Here is a 12,144-nt window from a genome sequence, read left to right on the forward strand (position 1 = left end):
CGAATATTTTACGAGTTTACATTTCTGATAGAAAATTTTAAGAAAGAAAACAATGGAAATTAATAGAAAATATATTAAATACATCCGAAGCTGACGTCATTAGGGGGTACCAGCTTCGGAAGTCATAAAAACGCAAAACCATTTCCATAAAGAGAGCACGACAAATGTCTAAAATTTGCTCTCCTGTTCCATAAAGGTTTTGCAAAAAGTCCAGAAAGAGAGAAAAAGAGAATATGAAATACAAAAACAAGTTAGAAAAGTACAAAAAGAAAAACAATGTTCCAAAACCTACTTCAAAATACTCCTTGAACATTGTTTTGATTGTATATTGAACATTGTTTTTCTTTTTGTACTTTTGTATCTTGTATTGTCTGACATATGTACTCTGCCCGCCACAAAGTCTGCGGTAGTCTGGTGCTATGGAAACAAGAAGAGGGCGTTTTAGGGAGGGTAGCTTCGATGAAGAGGTTTCATTTTCTCCCCAAAATCAGTCCTAAACAGGGATCCCGCACCCCTACTGTAAATAATCATACCTCGTTACCATAGTCACCGCCACAGCTCCAGACGAATGTCTGGCAGAGTACCTATCTTAGACAAAGTACTTTGTGTTTTACTTTGTACTTTGGTATTTTGCTTTTGTATTCTCTTTTTCTCTTTTCCCGGACATGCAAAACCTTTGGGGTATAGAGAGAGCTAATTTTGGACATTTGTCGTGCTCTCTCGATAGAAAAGGTTTTGCGTTTTTACGACTTCCGAATCTGGTACCCCCTGATGACGTCAGCTTCGAATGTCATTAATATAGTTTCCATTATTTTTCTTGCTTTCTTTTTTAAAATTTTCTACTAATTTCAATTTTCTTATGGAATTTCTGCTGCATCATGCAACAATTATTTTAGAATTGTAATTTTAAAATGTTTTTTGCACGATTAATGGTTTCGCGTTCAATTACTATTTACGTTTCTGATTAAGATGCGATTTCTTGACGAAATGACTGCCAGAAATATAGCTCAACAATTACTGAATTGTCAAACATGAGATTTTTAATTCTACCAGAGTTTATATCTATCAAACACAAATAAAAGTGTAAAAATTTTGCGCATTAAGATTTAAGTTCCAGGCAGTGCCACTCTTATTTTCATAGATTAGAAATCCCTGATCTAGATTCCCCAAGAAAGAAATTCTGTTTAAAATCTATCTACACACAGTCCCTGAAGATAATTATATAATTTTTTTCATCGATCGTAGAATACCTTTTTTTTTATGATTTTGGTGAAAGAACAGTTTTTGCACAGTCTTTGAAAAAAAAAAGTGAAAGTTATTTCGAGAGAATAATTGATTTCACAGTCGAATAGAGTCTTGTTTCTAGCCTAAAGGTTAAAAGATTTTTTTTTTATTGCTTATATATGCGATAGTGTTAAGATAGAGAAATCTACGTGATATATTTTGTCCTGCCTGAATGGATTGAATGAAAAATATAGAAGAAAAAAGGTCGTGACAAAATATCCTCAGGGTATAGGTTATAAAAAAAGATGCAGAAATTTCCGCTTTCTCTATAAAAACCAGATATCTATAATTCTGTACCGTTAGATGAAATTCTTTTATCAGCCTAAAATAAATGCTAGAAATATGCATTTAAATTTATCACTAAATGGTAGAATAATTTTTTCTCGTTAAGTAAAAAGTTTTATTTATTGCTATAGGCAGAAAAAAAATCAGGTTGCAAAATTTTTTAGTATAAAACAATCAGGTTAACACAATAGAGAAAAACACTTTAAGTATAAAATTACGTAAAAACAAATAGTCAATTTAACTTGAAATACAGGTGGATTTTAAATGTACAGATTTAAAGGGATATATTTAAATTGACAACTACATCTTAATTCATTTTTGAGATGCCTATTCTATAGAGTCCTTAGTTTGGAAAGATGAAGTGGAGGTGTACTAGTTTTAAAATAAGAAAGAAATGCTTTTTTGAACATGAAAGTGAAACTAACTCCATTTTTTAAATGCAGATTATTATGAATTTGTTGAGTTCCTTTTTTTAAAGTCTTTAATGAAGTTAAGAATTCACGTTTTTAAGATAACATATTACAATAATAAATTTTAAAACTTTATAGTTTAATGATATAATTTAAAATGTTTAAAGTAGTGTGAAAACACTATTTTGTATTTTTCCAACGTAAATATTTGGTAGAAACATTCATTTTTTTGTAAGAAAATGGTCCCGCAGTAGACTGATCGTTAAGTCACGATTCCCAGCAATTCTCCGAAGTCAATCATCACTAACTGTGGTCAGTGTGCGGGTGAGTGCCTGGTAAGAGATCGAGGATGTGCGGTGTTGGTCCTCGTTAAACTGTTCTGCCGTAAAGTACTAGACTTCGTGCGCAGGTCGACGGGCTAAAGAAGCAGGAGAGCAATCCATTTTGCAAAGGATTAAAATTGTAATGATATATCTTTGGATCATCCTCAGGGATGTTTCCCAGACCGTCGCCTATAGCCCATTGTGCAGCTGTAGTGCGACGTAACTATACTACTACTACTTATAAGAAAATAGGAACTCTTGTATTTGATAAAAAGCTTTTTCAGAAAAAGTGTGGTGGTAGTCTTGTACTAAAGGCGTAATTAGAAAACAAGGCTGAAGCAAAAAAAGAAAGAAAAAAAAAACGAAGTGAATAAATTACAAACGAAGTAACGATTTTTTTTTTTTTTTTTTTTTTTTTGGTTAATGGCGGGCACTTGGGTCTATTTCCCATTGGCCTCAGAAATGCCAGAATTGCCTACTCTCTTATCGTTACCCAGTGAGCACCTATGGCTAAACCATGGCGGTGGAGTAGCGTCGCCCACGTCATACAACCAAAAACCCGTTTATAGGGCGGGTTACATTCACGCAGAAGAAAGGACATAGAACGCAGAGAGAGAATGAAACATCCATGCCCTGAGGGAAATTCGAACTCGCAACCATCGGCTCCGTAGTCAGGCATGCTAACCACTCGGCCACCTGGTCGGCAAGTAATAAATTTACATACTATAATTTCGGCTCTAGCCGAAAGAAAAAACCGAAACTATAGTATGTCCATTTCTGTGCTTTATTATTTGCGCTTTATGAACGTTGTTTTTTCTTTAGTCAAAGATAGAGTCAAAAAGTGTACTCTATATTCCTTGAGGATTCAGAAAAGACTCAGCTTCAACATGTGGCACATTTAGATGACATGTTTTAGAGCATCTTCTAAGTTGTATCGAAAGTAAAATTCACCTATTCTTTGCAATTGTTTTTAAAACTTTCATAATATTTGGGATTAAACTGCACATTTTAAAGTTTTAAATTCCTTATCCATTTTTTTTAACTGCGCTGATTTCTTCATGTTACCCTTTCAATAGTTCTTAAGAGTGAGTTGAGAAACGTTTTAGTTTTTATTTTCGTCTCTACAGTGCGAAAATGTTGCAGCAGGTAAAGAAAATAAAAATACTTTAAAAAAAATTTCCGTTAAAGCATTTTAGTATTTATTAAATATAATTAATTATTTTTGTGTTTTTTTTAATAGCAGAAACTATACATAAAATACAGTAAAAAATTAACTAAATTACTTTTTTTTTACTTATTTATTATTTTCAATACTAAACGCAAATAAATTAATATATGCTTGCGCCATTTTTTTATTACTAATGCATGTAAATTACGTACACATTATTAAATATTAACGAAAAATATGCAGAAAAATATGATCGTTTCAATAGTCAAAAATTGTTAAAAAAAATTTTTTTAAAGGTTTTTGAAGGGAAAAAACATATTTTAATAAACTATAAGCATTTTAAATTTAAATATACAGTAAAATCTAGATTCATCGTTACCGTATCTTTCGTTTTCCCTAGAATATTGTCTTGTTTCATATGTAAGTTTTCAAAGAGCCCTTATTTCCCCAATAGTATCAAATAGAATTGGCCGATTTGCCCGATATTTTACAGCCATTTTACAACCAATATCGGCCCTGTATAAAATTATCAAATTCACCCGATATTTTATATTCATTAACCAGCCAATATAAATCCTATATTGATCCCATAAATTAGTCGATATTGTTCATATACATGTATAGGACCAATATTAAAAAATCGAGACATCCCAATACTGGTTCCTAGGTGCATGTTCATAAAAGGCCCATATTGAGCCAATTTTGAGCCCAACTATGGCCATGGTAAAATTGTTGCTAGGGTCCTTTCACGAATGATATTCTAATAATGTTAATATTTGTTTAGGTCGCTTTTCACACCACCCCCCTCACGCATCCATCATTCAAAAATTTTATCCACATTTGATAAAATTAAGTTGCTTCATTTTGAGAAGGAAAGCAGTAATTCCTGCTGCTAGTGATGATGAAAATTAGGATTTTTTTTACACTTTTGAGAAAATACCTCAAATATCACGTATGTTTTTATATGTTGACGTTGGTTGAAAATATACTTGCAGAAGCTAAATAAGTACTAAGTGATACCGATAAAACGAGACCATTTTTAAAATTTGCAGAAGGCCTCAAGACTTCAGAACAATAAGAAACTATTTGTATTCTAATTTACAAAAAAAAAGAAGAAAAAGAAGACAGAGTTGAAAAATTATTTAGGTGGTTTTACCGAAAAGAATGTTCGAACTGAAAAATTCTATGCATTTTACTTAAATAAATGCGTTTTTTCATCTTTATAGTAGCATAGCAAGTTTTTGTTTAAGGAAAGAAATGATTTTTTATTGGAACTTTCTTATAATTAATGAAAATTAATTAATTTTGAAGTCCAAGACTTCGCTATTGCTTTTCACACTTTTTCAAGTCATTATGTGATATTTTCTGTTGACCCGCATACGTCATTTTTTACTGTCTATCGTTCGCAACGAATAGTCCTTTGAGGAACAAATATTGGAGGTTCTACAGTATAATGTTTCAAAAAAATAGCCAGCACGATATGCTCTCAGAAATATAACTCCCACATTTGACAATTCAGCACTCCATGTTTTTAACTTAGAGAATCATTACGTCAAGAAATCGCGACGAGACGAGAACTCTCAAATATATGACAAAAATGTATCCTCAAATCGAAGTCTCATCATAGTGCATTATGGGACATCGTTATCAAGAATGACGAGGTTGAAGACTAAAAGATCGAAAGTAAAGAGATGAAATAAGCCGACCAGTTTGTATGGTGGTCAAAGAGCAGTAAGATCCCGAATTCAAATCCCTCTTCGGGAATGGATGTAATTTATCTCTATGTTTTATCTGTCCTCCTTGTGTTATTAGGAGGACTTTGAGCCACCTTTTTGATGCCCACGATTAAATAATTATTAGAAAAATTAGATACATTAGGCACTATAAGTTCTTTTTTTTTCTGATGAAAGAAAAATAATATGGCAAATGCTTCTTTAATTTTGGCGAAATTCGCTTTCTCGAAGAGGAAATGACATTTATTTCGTCACTTTAGCGAAATTCTTGCTCGGAAAAAACTTCGTCAAAAATGAAAGTTTAGTGGTATTTAAGTATCCGTTTTTTACAGTGCATATTGAACAAAATGCCTTTGAATAAATGTATCTTAAACCACTTAAGTCTTAGGTGCTCTGTTTACAGCATAGTAGTATAGTCTTAAAACAAAATATTACTCACTTGAGTGCTCCTTTAAAAGCAACTGTATTCTGCCATTCCATGATGAATGTTGGCGTGAGACCTTCACCGTCTCTGTTGCCCATGATCAGTAATCTGGCCTTTTTACCGGCATGCTTGGCCAGTTCACCACAACAGGATGTCATGTTGGCATGCTGAAGAGTTGGTCTTCGTACTTCTTTTCGGCTCACTCCTTCTCGGATTTTCAGTATACGAGCACGTTTACATGCTAGTTTGCTCTTCTGCAATTTACGGATCTTGGTCTTGATAACTGGGAGGAAAAAAAGTAAATCACTGACCGGAATTTTTAATCGTGTTCATACAATCATGGACTGAATTAAAACTTAAAATTATACATTATTTTATGTTTTAGTAACAACTAAATAAGTTTGAACTATTTTATTTCGGTGAGTAAGATTATGTACCTTGCAGCAATACATTGCCAGAGAATTCCACATACCTAAAATGCAACTAAAAACTAATTCGCTTTGAAATATTCCATTTATTTTTAACTTAGGGGAAGAATATGATGATTGATATTTTAGTGCACTGTTGGATTGTCTTACTTGATTAAAAACTTCATTCGCTTCAAAATTATATAAATAGGAAATTACAATAGGCATGTTTCAAGCGCTCCAAAACAGGCACCCATTTTCAAGACTTGCCAGACATGAATGAGGTGAAACAAAAGTGATTGAAATATCAAATGTAAAGTTGCCGACGTAAAATGGAAAAATAAAGGTAAGAAACAAAATTAGAAAAACCACAATAGAAAAATGTAAAACAGAACAAGAGAAACCACAGTGGCTGTGAAGGGTAAATCAAAGTAAAATGCATTTCCATGTACTATGGAGAGATGGCGAGAAACTAATGTGGTTGACAAGGAAATCAGCATTCATATGAATAAAATAAAATTCCATAGAATCAAGTTGAGCTGATATGTTTTTTTATAACTTCGCTTACCTTTGTTTCCTCTCATTCAAGTCAGGCGAATCTTATAAATGGGAGCCTGTTTTTCAGAGCTTGGAACATGCTGACTGTTATTTCCAATTAGTATATTTTTGAAGTGAATGAATATTTTAATCAAGTAACCGAAACGAGTATTTAATCATATTCATATACTCCAAATTACAAATTTAAACTAAATAATTTAAACTTAAAATAAGCAGATAAAACCTTATTTTACATTTTAATGACAGTAAATAAAGTTCGCACTATCATATTTCTATGCATTAGGTTGTGTGCCTTCCAGCACATTAATTCATATCAAGGTTATTCCAAATGTCAAAAATGCAACTAAATATTAATTTGCTTTGAAATATTCAATTTGTTAATAGCTTATTCGAAGAATACGTTAATTGATATTTTAGCTGACTATTGCATCGTCTGCTTAAAATTGAATAATAAGATCTTCCTCGTACGACGCTTTTCAAATTATTGAAAACTGCTTAATTATAGACTTGGCTTTATAATAAATAAACAGGTTGGATAAGAAAATCAGTTTAGATTTCTGAAAAGTACTTATTTTTGAAAGATCTTCCAGAATAAAATGGAACATGATTAATATAATTCTATAAAAAGATATGCGTGTTTTGGAAAAGGATAGAACTAACTTTATGGATGTTTTGAAACAAAAAAAGGAACAAATTCAATAAAAATAATAAATTTTTTAACTGAATAATTTAAATACATAAGGAATCTTTTTACAAACATTTTTTTAATTAAAAGTCGCGTTCACTTAGGACTCGGCAGAAACAGCTATTTTTGAACAATTAACAATATAGTCATATTGAAAGAGTTATTAAATATTTCAGACTTATTTTTATGCCTAACTTTAATTTCAATATTAAACTAAACACACACAAGTTTGAGAAATACTGATATTTAATTATACAGAAATATAAAAGCTCTAAATTGTTATGGACATAGAAATCGGGGAAATATATTTAAATCATTCAAAACAAAATTAACAAAATTATTATATATAAGGTAAGATCGATAATATATATATATTTATAGTAAAAATAGCAAAGCAAAAATGACAAAATAGCATATTTAAGATAAGATAAGCAATATTCGACAGTAAAAATTGATGGATATAGAAATCAGGGAAATATATTTAAATCATTCAAAACAAAAATAACAAAATTATTATATATAAGGTAAGATCGATAATATATATATATATTTATAGTAAAAACAGCAAAGCAAAAATGACAAAATAACAGATTTAAGATAAGATAAACAATATTCGACAGTAAAAATTATTTTTCAAAATAAAATTCACTAAATTATTAGCTCCTCCACATTTTATGAGCCATTTTAATTTTTTTTTCCGGTTCTCTCTTTATGAAAGTGATACTCTTCAATAATTTAAAAGAAAACAAATGAATTCCAACAATGCAAAAACTAATTCACGTTCCAAAATTATTAAGTCAATAACTCCTCCCTTTACATAATAAAAACTAAATAGTAATTTTAAAAAATTATTGTAAAATTCATTAAATTTCATTTGACAACCGATAAATTAAGTTTTTTCCTCTCAGATATAACGAAAGCTTGGGCATATTGTACCGTACTAGTTGTTACTTAATTAAAGCGGCAATTTATGTTCCAGTTTATTACATAAATGTAACCAAAAAGTAAAGAGTTGAAGTAGTAATTTAATTATTCGAGCTTAGAAGATGGATGATTCTGAAAGAGAGTTATTAATCACCTCTTCATTAAAAAGCGAGCTTCCGTTTTTTAAAAAATTAGAGTCGAAAAATTTGATGGATGATAATTGCTGGTGTTGATAGGTATAATTAAAAATACAGAAAAAATATTTGACGTAATTTTGAGTTAAGAGAAAATAAATTGGCTTAATTGATTGAAGGTTACATTTAAATTTCATTTTTTTTTTATCATTTGTGTGTGTAAGGCACTGTTGTTGTGGTAGAGGTTATGTTTAACAAAATTTATGCGGTAAATTTTATTGTCATCGCGTCAATGTATTTTTAGTTAGACAAATATCTTTTTTACTAAGGAAAGTGACATCAATCATTTTATATGATACGAGCACAAAAACACTGTTAATTGAAAAGCTATGTTTTTGAGTAAAGAACGAAAATTAAAAATGTATTGAGTGATTTTTAAATTTCAATGCTTCATTAAAACCCAAATGGACCAAATGTTAAATACAAAACACTTTCGTACAATAGTAATACGTAGTCTTAATTTAGTGATGGAAAAATTCCGGATCAAATTACGGCATAAAATACAAACACTTAAAGCTCATCATCTATAAAATCCATTTTACCGTAAAATAGTATACTCTAAACCTGTACAGTAATATTTATTTAATTAGAGTTATTCAGTGATTTTGCAGTAATTATTACTGTAAAACTCATTGCATATCAGATTTTTATTCCGTAAAACAATAAAGTAAAAAGGAATTTCACTGTAAAAAATTCCGGCAGCCTCAATGCCTGTAATTCTTACCGTAATTTGATCAAGAATCTTTACAATTTACTTTTAAACAGTACAAAAAAAAAATGATTAGATAAAATAAAAATACCATTTGAAAACTTTGGTTCAGATTAAGCATTTTTCTTTCTAAAATAAAATACTAACAATTTTAAGGTTTTTTTTATGGAGGGTCAACAACATTTTTGACAATAAATGTTAAATTATCAGGCTAACAAATAAACAAAGACCATCAAAGTGGGGAGGGGGGAATTTCAGTTAATTTTATATTTGTTATTTCATATTCATTTCAGAAATATATCACACAGTGATTTTTTAAGCATTCTTTCCGTTTTAAACAAAAATTTTATTAAATATTGCATTAAATTGAAGTAATTAAAAAGCCAAATCACGAAGCAAAATATAACGTACAATATTAAATTTTTTAATGTAAAATTTCGAGTGATAGTTTAAACTCATATATACTTGCCTAAAGTCCTCCTGTACATTGCTAATATTTTTATAAAAAATGCAAAATATATGAGTAAAGAGAATTTAAGAAAAAAACATCATTATAAATCTGCAAATTTTTGATCAATAAATAGTATGCCTCAATTGTATCCATATATAACCACTTGGGAAAAAAAATTCTAGTACAATTATCGTGTACAATAAAAAAATACCATAATTCTAAAAATAAAAACCCAAATATATTTGAATAATTTATTTTGGTAATTTTTCCATTCTTATGGTAACGGTTAAATTCTCGTTTTCAAAATTATATTCCTTATTGCCAGACAAATAGTAAAAAATACAAAACTGAAAAATAAATTTAACCGAATAAATGAAATTTACGTCATGCTAATTAAGGTATGCTAATTTCTAATTACAGCAATACAAACCATCTCATATATTAGTTAAAACAACTCTTATCAAACCAAATGTTCCTCATAAAAGACTGTGACCTTAATTCATTTTCATTATCCGCAAGTATTGAGACAATGAATCTTTAAAGTGACATTTTAGTGGCTTAGACTACTAAGCTCTTAAGTTTATACGTTGAAAGGGGAAAATAAAGATCATGACTTATTATTAATTTTTCTACGCAAGAATCATAACATTTTCACTTATTGCGTTTCAATTTATATCAAAACACAGATTTTTAAAGGTTACTCATCCCTTATTGGTTTCCACATGTCTTCCTCTCCGAAAACTCTCAAAATATTATCAATTAGCAACATTTACAGAAGTGATTGAAAAATAAAGAATTGACAAAAATTGTGATTATTAAATAACAGTGAACGAGATCTTATTCCGTACTTTCTTTTTACATTCAGATCCTTGTCTTACTAAACATTTCCTTTATACTTTAAGCTTAATTTTCGAAAGCACTATCATCACTTGTAATGATGTTTTTTTTTATTTCATATTTTCTAACCGATGCTGAACAGCCGCCCCAATTCTGAATTTACGGCTATCAATGTTTAACTACGTAGTTTTGAACCCAACACAGAAGACAAGAGAACTTCTGAATAACGCATTGGAGCAAACTAGCTTTCATGAAGCACGTTTCGATATGAATTAACCCGCATTTACGTTCTATGGAAAGGACAACCATGAAAACAATCCACGATTAGCCTGGTGGCAACAGGACTCTAACCGATAATCCGTTTACCATTGAGGATATTTTACTTCATCACTGTTGTGCAAGTCAGGTGCAAAATTCGTAACGATCAGCCATCTTTGGGATTCGAATCTAAGCCGCCTCATTGAGAAGCGAGCACTCTATCCATTGAGCAACAGCAACACAGCGAGTTTTTTAAATAACATGCTATGGTCAAAACTGTTGTGAGTTTGCAAAAGTTATACATGACTTATAGGTCAAGTTTAACCGATCTTTTGCCAGCGATCTCTACGTTAATAATGAAAATGGCACAAAGCATCAGTATGAAAAAAAGACAAGGCGATGAAAACCTTATGTGATCGAATTTTATCTGGGCTCATAAAATTTTGCAAGAATTAAGAATAATTCGTTGATCTTTATAATTTTTATCCAAGTAAAATAAAATCGCAAAATTCAAGATTTTGAAAGGTTTAATAACATTTAAAATTCTAACCGGTACTAATGTCTTAAATGATCAGATAACTCTGCATGAGAAGATAGCATATCTAGTTTAAAATTATGATTTGACTCATGTAAGGCGTTTAAACCATGGCTTTTTATTTTTTGGGTGAAAGAAATGTGAAAAACACTTCAATGGTTCCTGTATCCATTTAATAACAGAAAAAATGCGCCATCACAGATTTAAATTTTAACAAAACATAACTCAAGTGAAATTTGTATCTACTAGAAAAAAATATATATATTTAAAACCTTTTTGAACTAGTTACAAAGAAACAGAGACGTTTTATTTGTATTCTTTTCTTTGAGAATTCCAAAATTTATGTTGAAAGGTTTTGAATCTTTGGCAATCACAAACAATCATACAGATGGGTAAAAAATGTAAATGTTTGAAGTAACGTTTTGGAAATACATTTTCCCTGAGGAAGGACTGTATGTCATATCAACTTTTGAATTATTCAAGTTTAACCGAATCTGTATTCTTAGATAGAATTTCAGAATGGAGCGGTGGTAGATAATATAGTTTTATAGAAACATTACGAACACTCTGTATAATATTTAACTTATGATACCTCAGTAACTCTATTCAATCTTGACAGCATAGTCAAATATATACATGCATTATTTATTTTACAAGTCACTAAATTTTTATCTATCGTAAAATACTTAAACATTATCTATCTTTAGCCCTTTTAATTTTAGCTAAAAAGAAGTAATCAATAATTATTGGTACGTAAATTAAAGGAGAAAGACATTAAAATCTTATGCAGGTTTATGATGATAAAAGAATAACTTTTATTTCCTAAAGAAAAACCAATAATCATTAGTTCGTAAATTCAAGCAAGAATGTAAGGTTTAAACAATATCCTGAGTTATGATAGTTAAAAAAAAAACAAATTTTATTTCCTACAGGAATACAGTAGAGTGTAGCACTATTCT

The 12,144-nt window shown here is 30.0% G+C and overlaps 1 protein-coding gene across 1 annotated transcript in view; it reads right to left on the reverse strand.

The window, feature by feature from the left end:
• The window catches only part of LOC107452584 (secreted frizzled-related protein 5), a 276,833-nt gene that overhangs the window by 16,307 nt on the left and 248,382 nt on the right, over positions 1–12,144 (reverse strand). Inside the window, exon 3 of the mRNA XM_016069089.4 lies at positions 5,643–5,910. Within this exon, the coding sequence (XP_015924575.1) occupies positions 5,643–5,910 (268 nt within the window). The remainder of the gene's footprint in view (positions 1–5,642; positions 5,911–12,144) is intronic.

The sequence above is a fragment of the Parasteatoda tepidariorum genome, chromosome 4 (assembly GCF_043381705.1).
Source record: "Parasteatoda tepidariorum isolate YZ-2023 chromosome 4, CAS_Ptep_4.0, whole genome shotgun sequence".
In the NCBI taxonomy this organism is placed as follows: Eukaryota; Metazoa; Arthropoda; class Arachnida; order Araneae; family Theridiidae; genus Parasteatoda; species Parasteatoda tepidariorum.